At 42.3% G+C, this 23,445-nt stretch overlaps 1 protein-coding gene and 1 long non-coding RNA gene across 2 annotated transcripts in view; one reads left to right on the plus strand and one right to left on the minus strand.

The window, feature by feature from the left end:
* LOC307210447 overlaps positions 1-23,445 on the plus strand; it is a 48,110-nt gene that overhangs the window by 20,040 nt on the left and 4,625 nt on the right. Inside the window, exon 2 of the long non-coding RNA XR_013836014.1 lies at positions 18,218-18,260. This is a non-coding gene — a long non-coding RNA (uncharacterized lncRNA). The remainder of the gene's footprint in view (positions 1-18,217; positions 18,261-23,445) is intronic.
* The window catches only part of LOC307210255 (myosin-4-like), a 37,729-nt gene that overhangs the window by 4,992 nt on the left and 9,292 nt on the right, over positions 1-23,445 (minus strand). The window contains exons 16-35 of the mRNA XM_079965859.1: positions 22,519-22,592; positions 22,332-22,419; positions 21,695-21,812; positions 19,548-19,671; positions 18,111-18,247; positions 17,045-17,300; positions 16,539-16,781; positions 14,467-14,643; positions 13,634-13,779; positions 13,450-13,540; positions 11,291-11,680; positions 11,073-11,199; positions 9,646-9,764; positions 8,880-9,076; positions 7,964-8,147; positions 6,314-6,479; positions 5,620-5,744; positions 4,180-4,488; positions 2,281-2,484; positions 1,728-1,853 (exon numbers count right to left, since the gene is read on the minus strand). Coding sequence (XP_079821985.1) covers positions 1,728-1,853; positions 2,281-2,484; positions 4,180-4,488; positions 5,620-5,744; positions 6,314-6,479; positions 7,964-8,147; positions 8,880-9,076; positions 9,646-9,764; positions 11,073-11,199; positions 11,291-11,680; positions 13,450-13,540; positions 13,634-13,779; positions 14,467-14,643; positions 16,539-16,781; positions 17,045-17,300; positions 18,111-18,247; positions 19,548-19,671; positions 21,695-21,812; positions 22,332-22,419; positions 22,519-22,592 — 3,401 coding nt within the window. The remainder of the gene's footprint in view (positions 1-1,727; positions 1,854-2,280; positions 2,485-4,179; positions 4,489-5,619; positions 5,745-6,313; positions 6,480-7,963; positions 8,148-8,879; positions 9,077-9,645; positions 9,765-11,072; positions 11,200-11,290; positions 11,681-13,449; positions 13,541-13,633; positions 13,780-14,466; positions 14,644-16,538; positions 16,782-17,044; positions 17,301-18,110; positions 18,248-19,547; positions 19,672-21,694; positions 21,813-22,331; positions 22,420-22,518; positions 22,593-23,445) is intronic.

Consider the following 23,445-nt stretch of genomic DNA (forward strand, 5'->3'; position numbering starts at 1 on the left):
TGCACAGCTCCCAACATTATTTTTAGTGTTGTAGATTCTGTACTCACTGCTCACCAGGGTGTGTTTACATAGTTCATTTGGTTTGTCTTTCTATGGTTGGTTGGTTGGTTAGTTGGATTGGGGTCCAGACTTTAGAGCATCCTCTCTGGATTAGAATATATGAGGTTGCTTCCAGATGTCCTGCTTAATAAGCACTCAGTCTGATTTATTTGTGGAGAGGTTATTTAATGAACATTTATCCAGATTTGTTTGTGGGGAGATCAAATGACATTGTGTCAAGCAAGCATTATCCCACACTTTGCGCATCAGTTACAGGGGGAAAAGTCAGATCTTTTAGGGAAATGGGTTTGTTTCACAAGAGTGCTACGTCAGCTTCAATTGCACAGCCTTAATTTGCCAAGATGTGATTGAATTCCATCCAAAAATAGTTACAGTCTGGAAGTGCCTTGAGTGATTTTTTAAAATTATTATTTTATTTTGGTTAAGTGCACTGAATTTCTGCTGTAATGCTTGATTTCGACACTAGGTGTCACTACAGTGACATTCGTATAAAAAGGTAAAGGTACCCCTGCCCGTACGGGCCAGTTGTGTCTGACTCTGGGGATGCGCGCCCATCTTGCTTAAGAGGCGGGGAGCCAGCGCTGTCCGAAGACACTTCCGGGTCACGTGGCCAGCGTGACAAGCTGCATCTGGCGAGCCAGCGCAGCACACAGAAACGCCGTTTACCTTCCCGCTAGTAAGCGGTCCCTATTTATCTACTTGCACCCGGGGGTGCTTTCGAACTGCTAGGTTGGCAGGCACTGGGACCGAGCAACGGGAGCGCACCCCGCCGTGGGGATTCAAACCGCCGACCTGACGATCGGCAAGTCCTAGGCGCTGAGGTTTTACTCACAGCGCCACCGTATATACTGTACTGCTAACCACACTACATAAATGGAGTAAAACAAAAACCTGTTCTTTAGAAACAGCTGGTACTTTAGTCAAACTCTAAAGAAGAGAGAAAGAAACCTCTCCAATTTTAAAGGATTTCTACCACACAAACAAGCATCTATTAATTTCTTCTACTATGCAAGAAAGCCAGTACTGGATATGGGGAAAACCAGAATTCATCATCAGTTAAAGAAGCGGTAGCTATCATAATGCCCATCATCCTTGACCACTGGCTATGCTGGCTGGGCTGATGGGAGTTGTAGTCCAACAACATCTGGAGGACACTATGTTGACTTCCCTGAGTTGAAAGAATAGTTGCTTCGAAGTGTGGTCCGAAGTATTCGTAATCTTAACCACTTGAGTTTGATAACAAATATTAAAGGGCAGATAGGTAAGGGGTATAGTGGGCCTTAGATGGTATATTCTCTCCCTTGAGAGGTATTGCCAATTATTCCTGTGATAACACGCCTTCTCCCTACATTATGTATATGCCCCAGGAGAAGGAAGATCAGTGGGAAGCAGAAGCAGCAACAGCTGTAGCAGCCAACTGAGGAATATGGCCAACCATGGACAGCCTGGGAACAGGGGTTCCCTGCCTCCATAAATGGAAGAAACCACTGGTTGGCTAGACTTAACTTGAGCAACAAATGCAATAGCTAAGCGGGTGTGGCTTAAGTACTGATGCAAAAATATGAGCGTTTCAGCTGTCATTGTGAAAATCATACAAATGGCTTCCCAGATGGAGTCACCAACACATGGTAGAATGGGGCCTGCGGCAAGCAGGATGGAGAACTTACATCTGTAATTGCCTTTTTGGCCTTCTCCTCCGCGTTCCGTGCCTCCTGGATGGCATCGTCAATTTCTCCTTGGAACTGAGCAAGGTCCGTCTCCAGCTTCTTCTTTGTGCTGAGAAGGGTTGTGTTCTGTGGGCACAGTCAGCAGTTACTCCCCTGCGTTATCTAATGCAATTGCATTTGCTCAACACAACCAAGACCCGAGATACTGGACATGTGAGGAGACATGTCCTATTGCATTTCTCCAGGGATGAATCAACGGGCAGGTTCTGTCTTCTGGCTCAGACTAGCTGGGGATGAGAAAGCGTATTGCTTCCAGCCTCAGGGAGTTTTGGCCTCTCACTCTGTGGGGAAGGAGGACTGTAGCTCAGTGGCAGAGCATCTGAGTTGCACAGGCAAGGTCCCCGCTTCATTTCCATCTCCAGATAGGGTTGGGAGAGATGACTGTCTGAAATCCTGGACAGCCACTGACAGTCAGTGGGGACAATACTGAGATAGATGAGCCAATGTTCTGACTCAGTGTAAGGCAGCTGCCTATGTTCCTATGACTATATACCTGGGAATGCAGCAGTTGCACACGCTCACTGGCATCTGCCAGCTCTTGTTCAGACACTTTGCGAGCACGCTCCGTCTGCTCCAGAGCTGCCCGCATCTCCTCAAGCTCAGTCGTCATCAGATTGTTCCTGCGTTCTACCATAGCCAACTGCTCCTTCAAGTCATCGTTGCCTCTCATAGCATCATCCAGGTGAAGCTGGGAATCCTGTGGTTTGCAAAAAGACACCACATCTCAGAATATCCAAGTGGATTTACTCCCACTGTCTGTGAAAAATTAAAACTGACATGGCATATTTGTTTAATTTCTTTTGGGGGTAGAGCATGGGGAAGAGGCTTGTAACACACCCTTTAATCAAAGCCAGAGAGTTTGTAATCCAATGATCATGACCCTTGCTTAAACCCTTTTACAGCTTTGTTTTAAAATATATACCGAGCAGCATGGTATTAACACCAGCCTGGCTGTTTAACACATAGTTTATTTTATTTATTTGGCAGCTGTTTTTGGAAAAAGGAAGCCAAGATGCAAATTCCCAGACAATGGGCAAAGGAATCCTAACTGGCCAGGAACACAGGGGTGGGACAGAATAGCTGAGGCCCCACTGCATCTGAAGTCCTGTTGGCCACACTGGCTTGCATGCTTTTTTTTTTGTGCTGCAGTTCCAGGCCCAAATTGGACCCCCTCTCTGGGAACTGGAGCAGCCTACGATACAGCAGATCATTGGCAGCCCATCTCTGTTCCACCCAACCCAAGCGCCCTGTTGCAGGACCCTCTGCCACCGGTAGCCCTGCCTCTGCCATGCTTTCTGCAGCTACACTGGGGACCTCTGTCATGGCAGAAGCCAGTGGTTGAGGACATCTGCTGGATCTGAGCCTCCACCACCATTGCAAAGTAAGGGTTAGGATTGCAGCAAAAGGCTCACTGGGCAATTTTGGTCAAGTCTCGACAAGTCTCAGTCAGTTTTCCTCACTCACAGAACTGCTATTTATTCATTTTATTTTACTCAAAAGGTTTTAGGGGCACCCAAGCAGTAAAGCTATCAGGGCAGCATACAATAAGGATCAGAGCACACCAGGATATTATAACAAGCCATAAGGCTAGCATGCAACTTGAGTCCATTGGGTGAGAGACAAACGTTATAGTTTTGAAGTTTTCTTTGAACAATAGCTGGGTGAATCTTTATGACAAGGATCAAAATGCAGTCAAACCAAGTCTACATGAAACAAGGCAGTTAATTAGCAGGCTGTCCATTCCCTGTTATTCAGTCCTAGAAGACAAAATTTAAGTATTCAGGGAACTTGACTTTTTATCCTTTTACCATCATGGCCAATAGCATTTGATAAACTTGTATTACCTTCACATTTGTTGTTTTTTTTTTTAAGCATACCTTTCATAATCTCCTTTGGCACTGAATAACCCTTTCATTGGCTCTCTCTTTGTGATGCACAAAAAGAGTAAAAACACATTTTTAACACGACACATTACAGTGGTACCTCGGGTTAAGTACTTAATTCATTCCGGAGGTTCATTCTTAACCTGAAACTGTTCTTAACCTGAAGCACCACTTTAGCTAATAGGGCCTCCCGCCGCCGCCGCACCGCTGCTGCACTATTTCTGTTCTCATCCTGAAGCAAAGTTCTTAACCCGAGGTAATATTTCTGGGTTAGCAGAGTCTGTAACCTGAAGCGTATGTAATAATAATAATAATTTATTATTTATACCCCGTCCATATGGCTGGGTTTCCCCAGCCACTCTGAGCGGCTTGTAACCTGAAGCATATGTAACCCGAGGTACCACTGTATAGAGGTTAGTCAAATTTCAATTCTGTTCCCTACACCACCACAAAATGAATTCATGCAAATTGTTACAAAGCTCCCAACATGTGTATGCAGTTAGGCTGACCTTCAGTTGCCCTTGGATGTTCCTCAGATGTTTTTGTGTCTCTGCACTTTGGCGGTTGGCATGGCTCAACTGGATTTCCATTTCATTTAGATCCCCCTCCATTTTCTTCTTGAGCCGCAGAGCATCATTTCTGCTCCTGACTTCAGCATCCAGTGTGCTCTGCATGGACTCTCCCATTCTCTGGTGATTCCTCTTCAGTTGTTCAATTTCCTCATCCTTCTCTGCAACCTTCCTGTCAATCTCAGACTTCACCTGATTCAGTTCTAGTTGGACACGCAGGATTTTCCCTTCTTCATGTTCCAAAGATCCCTTTCATCAATGAAACAACATTATTTGTTTCAATTATGGTTTTGTATTTAACTATGAAAGCAGGCTTCATAGTATTCCATTGTCAGCTCAGGAGAGAAATATATACCCCAAGCACAGTTAATTTTTTAAAAAATATATCGTTTTAGGGAAAACATGGACACACTGTAAGATCATAGATGCAACTTGTAAAATGGAAACATCCCAAACATTCTGAATAATAAATACAACATTTTGTATTTATAATAAAACACTTAGTAATTAAGAAGTGTCAATGGTCCTCCCATGAAAATTATTTTGTTCAAATTAACCATCTTGAAACTATTTTTTTCTAAAATTAACAGATTCTATAAATGAAAATATTACCCAACAATAATACAATTAAGACTGGAAGGCTTTTGACAATTCCTGTTATTCTTAGGTGTTTGCCCAGTCCATGTTCCCAGTCATCAGGGGGAAATGCAATTAGCATTTCTAGTTTGGCTTGCCCTTTGCAATGTAGCTAATGGGTCTTCTCAATTTAATCATTTGTTCTATTTTTAACCAGAAGGTGGCACTAAAAACCTTCCCAAAGCTCCAGATTGGTAGCAGTCCAATTCTTCACTATGAAAATTGACACACTGCTCTCACAAAACTTTAACTTCATGCAATGGGCTAGGGATTCCCACCCCCCCAATATATGCCACCTTAGTCTGTCCTTATCCTTGTGCTACCTCTGGGGGACAGGGACACACCATGTATAAAGGTAAAGGTAAAGGTACCCCTGCCCGTACGGGCCAGTCTTGACAGACTCTGGGGTTGTGCGCCCATCTCACTTAAGAGGCCAGGGGCCAGCGCTGTCCGGAGACACTTCCGGGTCACGTGGTCAGCATGACATCGCTGCTCTGGCGAGCCAGAGCCGCACACGGAAACGCCGTTTACCTTCCTGCTGGTAAGCGGTCCCTATTTATCTACTTGCACCCGGAGGTGCTTTTGAACTGCTAGGTTGGCAGGCGCTGGGACCGAGCAGCGGGAGCGCACCCCGCCGCAGGGATTCGAACCGCCGACCTTTCGATCGGCAAGCCCTAGGCGCTGAGGCTTTAACCCACAGCGCCACCTGCGTCCCAATACTGTCTCTAAAGTGTTCATATTCACCTCTGCTTCTTCCAAGGCAGCTTGGAGGTCTGACTTCTCTTGCTCAATCTGCTTCTTTGCTTTCTCTAATTCATGGTTGCTTTTGCCAGCTTCAGCTATCTGTTCAGTCAGGTCAGAAATTTCCTCTGCAGGTAGAAATTGTGTAATTTATCGTAATGGTTACAATCTTTAGGAAAAGGATACCTAATGTTTCAATTTAATTGAAGTATGATTTCCCCCTTCCCCCACAGGACAGTAGATGCAAAGATTTTTTTAATAATAAAAAGACTTTTGTACTACACACACACACACACACACAGCATTTATATATTTGTTGTTTTTAAGGAAAGAGCTTTTAACACTGCTCTGCAGTTTTCACTATATTTTAAAAGATTTGTTTTTATAGTACTTTAACGCTACTACAGTTTAATTACTTGTAAACTGTTATTTTTATATGTTTTAAGCTTTCTGTATTTTATCTGTGTTTTAATTTGCATAAGCCTCCTTGAGTCTGGAAAAAAGGCAGGATATGGACCTTTGCAGCAATCGGCTGGAAGTTACCGCACTGCTGAATAACATATCCCTAACCTGAACCTGTAAAAGCAGCATGCCTGTTCTTTAGCTAGTACTACTAAGCAGGAGAAAAGTGGTCGTGTGCATCTACCATTATAGATGCCTTACATTAGATTAAAGTCGCTAGGAAAAAGAAGCTTACGTTGCAAGTTCTTGTTCTCTCGCCTGACAGCCTCAAGCTGGTCCAACACTTCCTCATAAGCATTCTTCATTTTGAAAATTTCAGTGCTCATGGACCGTGACTCCTTCTGGGAAGCTTCCAGTTCAGCCTGACATTCCTGGTATTTTTGCTTCCATTCTGCTAGCACCTAGGTAACAAATAGGCTCATATAGCACAGGAACACAACATTGTGCTTTACTCAGGGGTATGCAGTAGTGGTGTGGTGGAGCTGCCCTCCCAACACTGGTGTTACTGCAGCATGGCTGCATAGGGCTGGGACAGGACTGTGCTGTGGAGAGGTTGGGGCTGTGCTGACATACTGGTGGACACACACCACAATTGCCTCATTACATAAATCATGTTGAGAATACCACAACTCACACGTAACTGGCTGTAAAGTAACATAACATATATAATGAAACTGTAATCTAATTGTCATATCAAAAAATTGCAAAGCACTGTTCCTTCTATATGTTTTTATGTTATGTTATAATGTTATGTTACTTTACAGCCAGTTACGTGTGTGTTGTGGTATTCTGGACATACTGGTGGAAACATCAGATGGGCTCCACCACTGCACCCACACAGCCCCAGCTTCACAGCTGACCTTCCCCACCCCAGCACAATCCAGGTAGCCTGCCGCCAATACCGGTGTCCAAAGTTTGGCTCTGTGGCTCTGTCCCACCACACTGGCTACTCCTGGATCTATGACCGAGGAGAAATGTTGCGTATCACATATGAGCCTTTCACAGGAGAGGTGACGGAACCTGGCATCCTTAAGCAGGTGCTAGGGCTCCCACGCCTGGTACCTCTTTAATCCCTCCCTCTTCCCCAGCTGGTTCTCTGTGCAGCATCTGGTTTCTGAGACAACTGCAATTTTAGTATCTCAAGCATTGTGTGAAAATAAAAGGGGGGCATCACCAGTCTGCTGAGAGGACTAGTGTTGCCTGCCACTGCTGCCAAGTGAGTCTGCCATGGCCCACCAATGGTGTGGGGAGGAACACTCCTGAACTTTCATTCCCCCACCACACACCCCCAAATGGGCTCAAAATCACTGCACCTCATTCACACTGTCTGAATGGTTCCTCAGCAACCACTCAGTTACAACAAACTACTTTCACGAAGGATGTTTAATAAGCAACGTCCAACTGTATTGTGTTCAATCAATCTTCAGGGACAAACATAAGGATGCAGTTTTGATTTCTAGACCAAAGAGGTTATAATGAGTTGCCGACAGCAACCAATTTAATAATGACAATGTAGAATTGTGTTTTTTTCTGTAGTAGTCTGTTGTAGCTAGAGATAAGCCTGCCCCCTACAGGATTAATACTTCTGAAGAACGTGCCTGCTTCACACAGCTCAAAATATACCACTGAAGTGCATATTATTCAATACTACTACTATTGAAAAGTCTAATGTTGCATGTATATAAATTTTATACAGGCTACAATGCTACCAAACAAACATATGAGTAAGGGTGGAATTGATCTACTCTCATAGAAGCCTTGTGCTAAATTCACAGAAATGCCAAAAGACAGCCCTGGAAGTTCCCAGGATTACAACTGTAAACAAGCACAAATTGTTTGCCCTTCCTGCAAAATGTCTGCCCGCTACCCAATAAGAAAAGGAAACCTTATCAAAGTTCCTCTGCCTTTTGTCCAAGGCTGCGCAAGCTGCATTGGACCTCTCTACGTCGATCATGAGGTCATCAACTTCTCCCTGCAGCCTTTGCTTAGTCTTCTCAAGGGAAGCACACTTAGAATTGACAGCTTCTATCTGCTCCTCTGATTCTTGGAGACGCTGAGCTAACTTCTTCCTGAAAGGCAAAGTATCCCATGATGCAACCAAAGGTGTTTTTTTCCAAACTGTGTTGGTGTACAGGCAGAGCAGAAAGTGAGAGAAAGCCTGGCTAGGTGGGAGACTTCTGTGTGACAAAAGAGAGACCCATAGAAAGGACAGCCTGGAGTGACAACATGTTTCATGAGACAGAACCAAAGAGAAGCAAAAGCAGTGGGAGGGGCAGCCAACTGGACTGAGAAGACCACCTATTGAAAAGCAACAGAAAATAGATAGCATCAGCTGCAAAACTAGAAAAAAAGGGGAATTGGGTAAAATGAGATTGTTCAGAAGACCACAGTTAGTTGGCTGTCCTCCTACTGTTGACCTCAACCAGAAATTGGGCACATCTGTGTCACTGGTCCTGTGCTATGGAACACCACTTTTGACTTTCGGGTGCCTCTTGAAGACTCTATTTTATGGCAATAGGCCTATTCAGTAGTTTCCAATTTTCTTGAGTAGCCAACTATCTTAATGATTGTTTTGCACTGCTTTTAATGGTTTTTCATGTTTTATATTGCTCTATACTACCCTGATATTTTATGGGAGAGTGGTATATAAATACGCTTATAAAACAAATAGCAATGGTAAAAAAACAGACCTGCATAACATGCAAAACTAGAAATAGAGGATTTGCTGTCAAAAATAAACACCACAGGTTAATACCCTGGCATCTCCAAAGCTCTCCCCAGATTTCCTTCCCAGTACTCACTTGGCTTCTTCTAATTCCTCAGTACGTTGAATGGCGTCCGTTTCATATTTAGTTCTCCACTGGGCAACTTCAGTGTTGGCCTTGGAGAGAGCCCTCTGCAGCTCACTTTTGGTTTCCTGCTCCTCTTCAAACTGCTCCCGGAGCAAGTCACAGTCATGGCGAGCAGATTGCAAGGCATGGGCCAGAGCGTTTTTTGCCTAAGGGTTCATAATATTAATGGTAATGATGACCACATAGGTAGCAATAGCATGCAGGTTGTTTCAATCAGACATTCTGCATCTGTCTGCTAGTTATGTCAGATATGAGATCTGGGATGTTTTCTTCCTCAGCAGTTAGTTTATACCCCAACATAAAAGTATTGACTATATAATACTTAACCAAGCATTATTACTTTCCGAGAACTGATTTTTTAATTTATTTTTTATTTTTTTGCATTCTTTAGTTTCAGTCATGCTTTCACTGCAGTAAATTCCACACATTACTCTTATGGAGGGGTTTTTTTTTTTAAACAGTGCAATATTATCATAGCTTTTTCAATAGCAATTGCAGAATTTGCAAAAGCACCTGTTTTACCTCTCCATGTTGCATGTGTTACTGCATTCATGCTGTAATTTGTCCTTGAATTTCCATCAGTCCATGTCAGCTGGAAATCCGCTTTGATTGTTTTATTGCCTTTTGTCTGATGTTCCCTGCCTCTCCTGCCTCTTTTTATCAGGATTATTCATTCCTCACTTCTCTGAGGCATGATATACAAGTGGAAAATCACCTTGTTTTCTTCCTCCAGCTGCCTCTTGAGTTCCTCTGTCTGCTGGGTAAAGGCTTGTTTCCCTCTGATCAGCTGTGAAATAAAAGATTCTTTTTCTTCTAGTTGTCGAGAAAATTCGCCTATTGGAAAAAAAAATATTCACATAGTCATAGGCTGAGATGGTTCAAAAACACCCCACCTGCTCCTAAGTAGTCTTACTGATGGCAATGCAAATGCTGAATTAAATCATTTGTGCACTTGGTCGACTAGAATTTTTCTGTCTCTGCCTCCCATTCTTTGAAATGGATGTTACTACAGTCCACAATAATTACAACAAATATAGTATGGATTCTATTAAAATAAAATGCAATAAATACTACAGTTTTCAATAATTATGATAAATACTGCACTTAACATTAGTTCTCAATAATTTTTTTGCTCAGATTAATACATTTGCTTTAGATCTATCCATATATACTTTTAGTGGTGGCCTTACATCTTCACTCTGGAGAAAATGAGTTGTAAACCAGAATGAGCTGCATGGGCTTTATTCTCATTGCTATCAGTAGGATTTAAGTGGTTACCTAATTTTCTCCGAGCTGCATCTAGAGGCTATTTAAGGCATATTCTGTGAAGTGTCATGTGCAATTATAATTTTTGGAAATGGAGAGCAACACCGAGGCTCAAGGTCTATTGGGTGAACAGAAGCTGTGCATGATGCCTCAAGAATCTGAACAACATTTATGAATCTTCTCATGGAGCTGTGAATCTCTCACTTGTGTCCCTTACTAATGCTGTTCATGCAGCCCCAATGCTCCCACACTTGACTATCAACAGTAGTTTTTCACTACTGATGCTTATTCATAGATTTAAACACAGAGATCATGTTTAAAAACCAGAGCAGTTCTCTATTCAACATTAACAGTGCATTTGTAGCTGTTAACAGGAACTAATATAGGTGTCTAAAGGAGAAGGCAGTGGAAGCCTTTGAGTATTTGTGGCTGAGTTTTTGTATCTGAATATTTGTTGTATGAGTTGTATAAGCATTACTTTTCCGCATCACAGAAAAGGGGGGGGGGAAACCAATTATCCGACAACCCACATTTCTAAGATACACTTTAAGAAACAGAAATGCAGTTTCCTACAATGTAAGCCACAGTAAACCAGAAATATATGGGAGTAAATGAAGACTGTAAAAGCATCAGTGGGTGCTCTCGCACCCCACTAATATTTCAAGGGGGATCTTCCATAGTGAAATACTTGGTCATATCTGATTGACAAGGAAGGGTACAGTTTAGACAACATTAATGCTGATGTGTCAAGGCAAAGATAATAAATATGTAGATAACACGTCTACAATGATTTTTATGGAAAGGTGGGATGGGACTATTCAAGATAAATATATGTAAGGAGGAATGCCCATGTCTTCTAGAAATGCCCAAATTCACCATTCTCGGTGTGCAGACGTGCTTTCTGTGTGTTCAGATCATTGATCAGCCGCACATGCTCTTCATCTTTTGTCTTAATTTCACTGAACTGGTCTTCAAGGGCCCGGCACATCTTTTCCAGATTACTCTTTGTGAGGGGAGAAATAAAATACAATGTTTTAATTAACCAGAATCTACAGCAGAACAGTTAGTCACAATAAAGACATGCAACTGTCTACCTTGGCTTTGGAGACAGACTCCATATTACTGGCGAGGTCATCTATCTCCATCTTCAGCTCACTCTTCTCCTTCTCCAGCTTCTGTTTCACACGTTGCAGGTTATCAATTTGTTCCCCAAGTTCAGCTGCACTGTCTGCATGCTTCTTGCGGAGAGCAGCCATTGTGGCTTCATGGTGCAGAGTGGCCTCTTCAAGGTCCCTGCGCATTTTCTGGAATTCTGCCTCACGTTTCTTGTTCATCTCAATCTGAGCTGCAGTTGCCCCACCAGCTTCCTCCAGACGCTCACTAATCTCTTCAAGTTCTCTGGAGAGATCAGCCCGCTGCTTCTCTGCTTTGGCCCGAGATGCACGCTCAGCCTCAATTTCTTCCTCCAGTTCTTCCATACGGGCCTTTGGGAAATAAGATACAGAAGTTTAACTATGCCACTGAAAAGAGTAGAACTGAAAAGGAACTCTAGGTAGACTGTGCTCATGATTTTATAAACTAAAAGTAAAAATCTTTATTTGCGTCAGCCACAAGCCGTAGCAAAGGAATCAAATACAATCAAATACAGATATAGCTAGATTGTTGGCTGCACAAAATATGTTCTGAGAATGCACGGCTATACAAATGAAAGAGTTAATAACTTTCCTTGAACACAAATAAGACATAAACAAGTGGGCTACTCTTTACTAGGCATTAAACAGATTAGTCGGATGGTAGATCTAATTCTGATTGCCCCAGCTAAAATTTTTGCGATGTTTGCTGTCACCTGGTAATCTTGGTCTGCAAGAAGGAAGGACAATGTAGCAGTGGATGAACAGCCTGGTAGATGATAGAAGAGGAGTATTAACCTCATTACACAGATGTTAGGAGTATGCAGAGGCTAGGAGTAAATGCACTACAGATTTGATACTGCTGTCTCTGCAGGGACATAATCGTTTTGCACACGTGAAGGCACATCTGCATTTTAAAACTGTTAAGTTTTGCAGATAGGATGCCGATATGTGGAGGAGACTAGGTAGGAAAAAATAGTACCAAGGACAACATTTTCTTATGGTGGCTAAATTATTCTGTTGCTCAATGTCATGTAAAGGTAAAGGTAAAGGGACCCCTGACCATTAGGTCCAGTCGTGACCGACTCTGGGGTTGCTGCGCTCATTTCGCTTTATTGGCCGAGAGAGCCGGCGTACAGCTTCCGGGTCATGTGGCCAGCATGACTAAGCCGCTTCTGGCGAACCAGAGCAGTGCATGGAAACGCTGTTTACCTTCCTGCTGGAGCAGTACCTATTTATCTACTTGCACTTTGACATGCTTTCAAACTGCTAGGTTGGCAGGAGAAGGAACCGAGCAACGGACGCTCACCCCGCCGCGGGGATTCGAACCGCCAACCTTCTGATCGGCAAGTCCTAGGCTCTGTGGTTTAACCCACAGTGCCACGCACGTCCCTCAATGTCATGTAGGCGCTGCCTAATTAAATTATTTGCTTTATCGAAACCCAGTGTTAATATATGTTGGGGTGATAAATCAGAGTAGAGCTTTTGAGTAACAGTTTTGGTCCAAGCACTCTCGTGACAGTCTTGCAATATTAAGGGTAATAGACCAGTGAGGGTTAAATTCAGACAAAGGCAGTAAGTAAATGTCCTGTGCCAAATTTGTAATTCAATTGAGAGAAAGTTGGCCTCCAAGTGCAATGCAGTGTTTGAAACACAAGATGGCGTTGAGAATATTTGCCTTAAGTACTTGGATTGAACGGTTTCTATAAAGTCAGGGTGTGCTTTAAGCCAAGTCTGTACCCCCATACAGTAGCTGGGCCAGGAGTAATCTAAAAGTACTAAATCATTGTATTATTTCAATTAAAATGTGTGTATAATAAGCAGCCCATGCATACTTATTTTATAAACTTATAATATTTCAGGTTCTCTTTGAACTGCATATGAACACAAATATATTCTTAAACATTAAGGAGACAATATACACCTACAGCCAGTGGTTCCTTAAGACCAATGGTTGAACTCCCTGGAGTAATACACTATTCTTCCTAAAGTGATTTTATCTAGTGTCTTCATACTAAGTGTGTATGTAGGTATTCAATTTGAGGAAGAATATCATTTTAGAACCACCTTAAAAACTGAGATTTCCAAGGCACAAAAGATACACAAAGTTTTCTATGATTTACCTGTAGCTCTTTAATTTTTTTCTGTAGCTGAGAGCTTTGAGCCTGTTCATCCTCTATTTTTCCTTGTACCTGGCTGATTTCGAACTCTTTCCTGGTGAAGGAGGAAAAAAGAAAAGTAGGCATTTTAATGAGAAAGGTCAAATTTGAGATCCAATAACACAATATTAAAATCTTGGCAGTATACTTCTTCAGTTTTTCATCCATTTGCTGCTTGTCATTCTCAAGGTCCATGATAGATTCCTGAGACATCTTCAGATCCCCCTCCAGCTTCCTTTTAGCTCTCTCAAGATCCATACGAAGCTTCTTCTCTTGCTCCAAAGACCCTTCAAGCTAAACAGTACATAAGAACAAGAGACACTGATTTAATGCTATTGTTTCAAAGAGGAGGGAGGAAATATAAAGCATTAGGAGTTTTGAAAGGCCAGTGGGCTACAGATGCCCCTTTAGGCCTTAAAGAAGAGTCTTCTAAGCCCCTGCAAATAAGGCAATGCTACAATAAAATTCAGTTCTTAGATATCCTATTAATAACAAAGACTAATAAATACCAACTAAACATGTTAGAAAATGTATTTTTTCAGCCTGGAGGTCTCAGCCTGGGAAAGGCCCATTCGAAACCATGAAGACTCAGCTGCTGGATGGACCAATGATCTGATTAGGTGTAACACAGCTTCCTAAGTTTACCTAGTTCAAAATATGTGAATATGTTTTGAGGTGAGTTTCCTTGCTCTTAAAAATGATCTACCACTTGGAGTCTTTCTTAATGTTGTAATTTCAGTAATAATAAAAATAATTAGTAAATTGAGAATATTATGAGCTTATGTGTCTACTTTTTATTATCTCCTTTCCTCAGCCTGAAGAAGAGGACCGATGATATCAGGCAGATATAGAACTGAGGACTGGTACAAAAAAAGCTTTAGCAGGTTCAACATTGGTTCTAGCCAGTGTGTATAACTGCCAATAGACTTCATTTCTCCCAGTGCTTTTATTGTGTCCTCTCAAGACTAAAAATTCTCTTACATCATCAACTTGCTGTTCAAGTTTCGATTTGGTTTTGGACAGAGTGTTCACTTTGTCTTCCTCTGCCTGGAGGTCATCTAAAGTCTGCTGGTGAGCTTCTTGGAGGCTTTTCTTCTCTTTGGTGAGCTTGGAGATGTTTTCATCCAAAGCTGCCATCTCCTCAGTAAGGTTTTTAACCTAAGAAACAATAAAGACCTCCATTTATGAGTGTTTCCTCATTACGGGTGATTATATGCAGTCCTTGTCTTATGAGTGAGAAAATAACATAGGGTAATACCCAACTAAGTCATATGCTGAGTAGACCCACTGAAGTAAATGGATGTAAGGAAGTTGTTCATTGATTTCAGTGGGTCTACTCTGAGTATGATATCAAAGGCTGGTGTCTGCTAAAATCCTATACATACCATATTTTTCGCCCTATAGGATGCACCGTCCCATAAGGCGCACCTAGTTTTAGCTTCCCCCGACCCCAGCCCCAGAACAGGCAAGTCTCCGCAAGCCAGCTTGCGGAGAGTTGCCTGCATGCTGAAGCCTGGGTGTGCTGTTCTCAGTGTGCCCAGGCTTCGCGCAGCTCTCCGCAAGGCGCGGGAGCCCGGGCTTTGAGCTTCGCGCAGCTCTCCGCAAGCCGTGGGAGCCCGGCTGTGCGCACCGACCCGTCTCGCTCTCCATAGGACGCACACACATTTCCCCTTCATTTTTGGAGGAGAAAAAGTGCATCCTATAGGGCGAAAAATACGGTATGTAACAAGCAGCACTAGTTACAGATGTGGAAACACAATGAGACTTTACTCAGAAATGCCTCCTGACCTCTTCATTACAAAAGTGAAATAGTGCCATAAAGCACACTGAGTTACACAGTAAGATTGGGCAAAAACTGATTTTCTCTTTTTTGCCCATGAAATTTAAAAATACAAATGCGACGAGTTGAAAAAAAATCCCCTTCACAATATGCAAAGGGCCAAGCATAATCTTCCAACAGGACTAGTAGGAAGAATTCTGTCAGAAAAGTTAAATATATTTTGCAACCAAATAAAAAATTGGTTTCATTATTCTGCACTCTCCAATTTATGGACATTAATGTGGAATTAATGAAGCTAAGATAGGGCTCATCCACACTTACCTCTGCTCTGCATTTCTAGGAACAGGTCCGCGTTTTAAGGTTCCCTGTCTGAGCATCCCCGCCCCCCATCCCAGGCACTTTCCCTGAGAAAACCTGTTCTTTAAGTGTTGAATCAGAGCAAATGACAAGCCACAGAAAACCAAAACTGCTGTTTGTTCTGATTCAGCATTAAAGAGCAGATTTTCCTGGAGGAAGCAGTGGGGCAAAAAAATAAAAAAGGGCTCAGACTTGGACCAGAAAAGTGTGGGCCTGTGCCTAGAAAGCATGGGGCAAAAAGTAAGCGTGGATGAGCCCTTAGTCATGTCCACCCTGAATGGGGACAGCACTGGATACAACCTGATACATTATTAGATATTTTTTTCTCTAATTAGTCTCAAAGCAAGATGTATAACATTCCCTTTTGAACTCACAACTCTGTAAAAAAACAACAACCCTGAGATATCATTTGATTTGCTCAGGGCCACCTACTGAGCTTCATGGCAGCACTGAAAAATATGAATCTGGATGCTGAACATCTAAACCCCAAACTCCCAAGTGCTGCAATACAAGAGTTGAAGGAACAAACCAGTAGCCAAACTTCTTAAGTTTAAGTAAGTTATCTTTTCCTTCCTTTCCTTACTACAGTGGTACCTCAGGTTACATACGCTTCACATTACATACGCTTCAGGTTACAGACTCCGCTAACCCAGAAATAGTACTTCAGATTAAGAACTTTGCTTCAGGATGAGAACAAAAATCGTGCTCTGGCGGTGCGGCGGCAGCAGGAGGCCCCATTAGCTAAAGTTGTGCTTCAGGTTAAGAACAGTTTTAGGTTAAGAATGGACCTCTGGAACGAATTAAGTACTTAACCCAAGGTACCACTGTACTGATTTAAAATTTTACTTTCATGTTGGCAGGGGGACAGAACCGAGAGGGGTCGTAATGGCACTATGATTCTGTAGTCTCTTTTCACCTTGTTTTCCGTTGCATGCTTCTCCTTCTCCACTTTGGCCAATGTTAGTTCCAAGTCATCAATGTCTTTCTTCAGCTCTGAGCACTCATCTTCAAGTTTCCTCTTCTTGGCCGTCAACTCGGCATTCATCTCCTCCTCATCCTCCAGCCTTTCAGTCAACTCTTTTATCTTAGCTTCTAGCTGGATCTTACTTTTGATGAGTCCATCGCACCTTTCCTCAGCATCTGCTAAACTTTCACTTTCCTATAGAAAGAAAAGAAGAAGCCAGACACGTGTGTTTATTTTTTAATATAAAAATCAGGAGTGCTGCTGTGATTACTGCCACTGAATCCTCTGTCAAGCAGGACTAGATGGCGGTATGCTCTTTCCAGAAGCTCATCTACAAGATCTCCAAGATTGTCAGTAACCAGGTTGAAGGTTATTGCTCTCAGCTTGCCCACTGAGTGTTTTCTCTACAATGGATGGTGGTAATCAGAAGTGCAACTAGGAGAACACACGTTACTTACAGACTGAACTTGAAGCTGAAGGTCATTCTTCTCTTGTACCAGAGTCACCATTTTTTCCTCAAGCTCCTTTCGTTTTGCTTCTGACTTTGCAAGATCTTCCTTAGTTTTCTCAAATTCTTCTTTCATGTTGGCCATCTCCTTCTCTGATTCAGCACTCTTTAGCAAGGGCTTGATCTTGAAATATAACTTCATCCAGGGCCAGTGCTTGACGTTCATGAATGAGCGGACATTGTACTGAATTACATAAATTGATTCTCTGCGAATGTATGGAAAGAAAGGGACTTAAGCGGAAAGTGATTTCAGAGGCACATGTTTCAATACTTAAATAAGCACTGATCTTTATCAGTAGTAATCTCCTAAAGCAGACTGGTCAATTACAGGTAGAATATATTCTTCATTATTCGTTATATTGGCCCTTATATCTTGACCTGAGGAGCCACTTTCTAAAACTTACTTGCTCAAGGAAGCAATTATCCCTCAATGGAGCAGGTTCAGTGGTTACTCCAATGTCTTAGTGACTTATAAAGTGGCCTTTCTCATGCTGGTGGCAAGAGAGATTAGGAAAAAGGAACTGGTCAACATAGTTGTGAATTGTAACAGGGATTCAGGGGTCTATATCTGTAGTCTCACTAGAAATTGACGACTCTGTTTTAGTCGATGCCTTGATTTATATTTTGTATCTGAAATTGTTTGTGTTTCTATGCTTTGGCATGGGCCTTCGGCCAGCACAATAAATTCAAACTGGTTGTTTCCAAATAAAAAGAGTGCAGGGGAATTCCAAAACACCTGCATTACATTTGTAGCATAAAGGAGCAACAAGCTTTGCCAAAGCAAGATTCAAATGCTGAAGATGAGAAAGTAACAGTGCCAGATTTTGCTTCAAAAATACATATCCTAGCTCTGCCAAAAGTTTAGGTATGAGACAGGGAACTAAGTATGACACTGTATGGCCTTCCTTCTGTACAGAAGACCATACATTTAATACCGACATATTCTGACATTAATGTGTACAAACAAGTTTTAGTGAGCTGCTCTCTGGAGGTTCAGCAAGGAAATGGCTGGTTACCTTCTTGCATTCATCTTTTGGAATTCAAGCCTCATGAGGTAACCTCTGCACATAGCCTGTGTGTGGGTGATGAGGGCTACCAGTTTCTCATCTCTCATCTCTTCCAGCAACCCAAGGAGGCCAGCCTTGAAGAATACCTGTGATGTTTTGGTAAGTTTGAAACAAAAGATATCACTAAACAAGCACATAGTACTAACAAGGGGAGAGAAAAGTGGTATGTGAAGTGGGTGATCCTTACCCCTTCTCTATCTTTTATTCTTGCTCTCAGCACTATTGTCATGTTAAAGGAAAAGGGTGCTGGTATGTTTGTGGGAGGGGAGAGAAACAGAAAGAGACTTCTGTCCAAGACTTCTGGTTAGCTCAGGAAATTTCTTCAGGTTTTTCAGGAAAAAATCCCAAGCCAGTGTCATGACACCAGGTTGTGGCTCATCGTTTTAGGAGGATGAGGCCACAGATTCAGAAGGATCAGCAGGCCTTGAACCAGCCTTGAACACCATCTCTGCCCTGGAAGCCCCAGTACAAGAGAACTTATATGGCTCACACCTCACCAGCCTGAGGAGGTTGCAATGCTGTCTTTTTACCCTTGAGGACTCCTGCCCTGAATGCAGCTGAGCCATGTGGTCCCCCATGATGTTGGAAACAAAGCAGACTGTGCTTACTAGAGGCAGAGCCAGCCACCCAGACAGAGCTACAGGTCTGAACCTTGCCATGCTTATCTTATCTTGGTGAACCTGAACCTATGACTATGTCTGCCCTGTCCAGTTTACAACCATATCCTTCCAACCTTCTGTCTGGGACCAACAGTCAGTCATAGGAGAGCTGAGGAGAGCTCACCCCTTTCTAATCACATTGCCATTGAATGGAGAAAGAAGCATAATATGCAGTGGCTGCTTTCCATGCTTTTGGAGATTACATTCACATGGGTAAAAATATCTTAAAGGGGAATTAAAAAGGTAAAGGAACCCCTGACCATTAGGTCCAGCCGTGACCAACTCTGGGGTGGTGGCACTCATCTCGCTTTATTGGCTGAGGGAGCCGGCGTACAGCTTCCGGGTCATGTGGCCAGCATGACTAAGCCACTTCTGGCGAACCAGAGCAGCACATGGAAATGTCGTTTACCTTCCCACCGGAGCGGTACCTATTTATCTACTTGCACTTTGACATGCTTTCGAACTGCTAGGTTGGCAGGAGCAGGGACCGAGCAACGGGAGCTCACCCCGTCGTGGGGATTCGAACCGCCGACCTTCCGATCTGCAAGTCCTAGGCTCTGTGGTTTAACCCACAGCGCCACCCGCGTCCCAAAGAGGAATTAGCCATGCATAAATAAATTAGGCAACCCAAATATACTACCTGTTCTTTTCTACCATTCTCCTCTCATGCACTTCATCCATTTTTTATTTGCTGGAAACAACTGTCAAACTCCGTGCTTGTACTTACCTTAGTATGGCCAAATCTGTACTGATTATGATCCACATCAATGGAAGAGAGAAGCTTCTCAGAAGCCTTCTTGCTGTCAATAAACTGGCCTTCAGGAATTGCAGAGGCATTAAGAATTTTGTAGCTGTGGCAGGAAAGGCAGAAAGGAACAGAGAGGTGGGATAACTGAAGTCAGTAACACAATACACTAGGGTCTTAATGGGGAAACAGTATCCGAATAGGGAGAACAGTAGAATAATATACATGGGAACTCTTCACACACGCACACACGTGGGAGTGACATCTACACTATTACTGGACAGTGCTGGACAGTGAATGAGCATTCCAAACACGTGAATGGGCTCTTTTCTACACAAATGGAACCCTTCCTCCCATTAGAATGTTTCTCAGGTGGCAGAGACCCAAGGAGTGTGATCATTCCCACCCTTTTACTTAGTAGTAGTAGTAGTAGTAATAATAATAATAATTTATTATTTATACCCCACCCATCTGGCTGGGTTTCCCCAGCCACTCTGGGTGGCTTCCAGCAAATATTAAAATACAATCATCCATCAAATATTAAAAACTTCCCTAAACAGGGCTGCCTTCAGATGTCTTCTAAAAGTCAGATAGTTGTTTATTTCTTTGATTATTTATACACACTTCCTGATAGTAATGAGGCACTACATGGAAGCAGTTCCCATGTGTGTGTGTGTGTGTGTGTGTGTAGAGGATGTGTGACAAATCTATCATTCTCGGATCCAATTCACATGGGGACTAAGTAGCATGTAAAAATATGAGTTGACTTAGTCACCACTGAAGCTCAGACACTTGTAAAGCAATCATAGTGCATCTGTACCATAGCTTTTCACAACTGGTGAAATGTCAAATATATGAAAGTGCTATAATCCAGATGCAATCACACACTTTGCTGTAGACTGAACTGAAACACGTTTTGAGTCAGTCTACATTTCTCCATGCTGAGAGGGTTACGACAGTTGTTGATACAGAAGAGAACTTCTTCTGAATTTTTCAACTGCCATGTGCTTCATGAAATGAACTGAGAATGCAGGACCAGCTAAATAAATGCATGAGTGGAATGACCTCTGCTTGTGCAATGGAACTCCCTCCTCACCACATGCACCCTGTGCTATTCCCAAATCTGCTCCAGAGGATTGGGGGAATCACTAGAACAGATTTAGAGGATATGCAGGGAAAGAGGGGAGATCAAAGTCCCATTGGGGAAGTGAAAGGCACAACCCAGTGATAACAAGTAGCTTCTACGAACTACCCCACTAGGAATAAGTAGGCTCTCAGATAAATACAATGGTACCTTGGGTTACATACGCTTCAGGTTACAGATTCCGCTAACCCAGAAATAGTGCTTCAGGTTAAGAACTTTGCTTCAGGATGAGAACAGAAATCGTGCTCTGGCGGCACGGCGGCAGCAGGAGGCCCCATTAGCTAAAGTGGTGCTTCAGGTTAAGAACAGTTTCAGGTTAAGTACAGACCTCTGGAATGAATTAAGTACTTAACCCAAGGTACCACTGTATAAAAAAGCAGCTAGTTTTAATATGCTAGCAGAAATCATCTGTCAAAATAAATATTCAGCTAATAGACCAGGCTTCCTCAACCTCGGCCTTCCAGATGTTTTTGGCCTACTACTCCCATGATCCCTAGCTAGCAGGACCTGTAGTCAGGGATGCTGGGAATTGTAGTCTCAAAACATCTGGAGGGCCAAGGTTGAGGAAGACTGTAATAGACCATGTGCCCAGAATCTAACTGAATATGTTACAACCAATATGGTTATATCTTATACAAGTGGGAATCAGATACTTCCTAAAAGCACAATTCCCACCCCATTAGAGCACCACACCCTTCATTACATACGTTTTATCATTATTTATACAACCATGAAAATAGAGTAAAACATTAATATCAGTTTGTTTCTACTCTCTTTTCAGCAATAACTAGGGGGCCAAATAGTTCAGGAACAAAAATGAAACTATACAATCTCTCCTTTCAAGACTCTGCAGTTATTGACTAAATTCTGGGTCTTTCTGACTAGGGGCTGAAACGGCCTATACAAAAGAATATATTTATGAAATATCAACTTCAGCAACTGCAAAAAAAAAGTAGCCTTTTTATATCGTTAGAGGAAAGTGTACCGTTGCTTAAAGTCAGCATAGATGATTCTGCTGGGGAAGCCTTTCCTACAGATCCGAATACCTTCTAATACCCCGTTACACCGCAGCTGGTGCATCACCAGGTGATGGTCCATTTCACCTTTAAAACCAAAGGAGAAAGGGGAAATTAAGAATGAATGTCAAACTTACAGGTAGGGTCATCATTTCATGAAATATGGGTCACCTGACATGGTTGTACAAATCGTAAGAACTTAACTAAAATATTGGGGAATGTTGTTTATGTTTGCCACTATGTTATGTATTTTTGTGTTTTTATACTGTAAACTGCCCTGTGATCCTCAGCTGAAGGGCGGTATAGAAATGTAATTAATAAAATAAAGGCCAGATTTATAACCTTGGCAGGAATCTACAGTTTAAACTTGGGAATTTGAAAGCTTTTTGATACTACTTAATAAACTTAGCTCTTAAGTGCCTTATATCAAAGTGGCACATTTGCTTGGGAGACTGATGTTTGGGGAAAAATGAACTCCTGAGCAAGGAGATCTTGTAGCCATTAAGAGGCATATAGTTTGCCTGATCATTAAATTATTCATAATAAAGTAATTTTACCAACTTCAGATAGGGGAATGATTCAACACAACGAGACACAGTAACTCACCGGGTGTCTTAGTCTCATTAGGAATTAGACAGCGCACAAAGTGAGGATGAGTGCTTCTCAGATTGGTCATCAGCTTGTTTAAATTCTCCTGTATCAGAAGAAAAGAAATGGGTTCTAAATGCACACAGGTCTGTTTCCCATGTTAATCTATACTATAAAGGGGAGAGCTGAAAGAAGTGCCACATACTCTGAATACAGCGGATACTGTCTGGAAAGAGCCACCCTTCTTCTTGGCACCTTTCTTGCTGCCACCGCTGTCACCTTTCAAACAAAACAGCAGCCATGTGAGATGCTGAACTGTTAACTAGAATCCTCCCTGTCCCTTGAGATATTAAATAGCATACAAACACATATTCATTCAGCTAGGTCTGTGATGGATGGGAAAGAGTTGAGGTAGTATATACCTTGGAAAAGAGCACCAGATCAAGGTAAGATAAAGGATCCATGATCCATGTATTCAGAATAAATGACTGCTAAGTCAGTGAGTTTCCTTTTTTTGGACACAATCCAGGAGAAGTAGTTGTATGTAAGAGTAACATGTAAATACCAGTGAAATCAGTAGAACTAGTTCGTCACAATTTAAGCCCCAGTGATTATAATGGGATAACGAACTTTCTCTGGATTGGAGCTAGTATCTATGATAATTGAATTCAATGACACAACAAACAGTGGCAGCAAACCTGACCTCTGGTGTAGATATTATTATTATTATTATTATTATTATTATTATTATTATTATTTTATACCCTGCCTTTTTCCCTGATGGGCACAGAAATCCAAAGTAGTCTTTTCCCTTTTAGTTCAATTTAAAACTAAGTTTGCAAGAGAACTTTTGTTTTGGTTCTTTAGTGTCTTACCAGAACTGCAAGAATCAGTATCCCCAAAACTTACTGAGTTTCTCTTCCCCTACATATTATTTATTATTATAATTTATTGAATTTATATATCACCCTATACCTGGAGGTCTCATGTGACCTTAAAATTCCCTAAATTAGATGAGCAGGTTGTCAGCCTGGGCTATGAACGGGAGCTACGTATGTGGCTTCTGTGTGGATATGTGGACACATGGACCCAGGCGAAGCAATTCTTCTGATTCCCTATCAGAATGGCTGAA

This window comes from Podarcis cretensis (assembly GCF_951804945.1).
Source record: "Podarcis cretensis genome assembly, chromosome: 2".
NCBI classification, from domain to species: domain Eukaryota; kingdom Metazoa; phylum Chordata; class Lepidosauria; order Squamata; family Lacertidae; genus Podarcis; species Podarcis cretensis.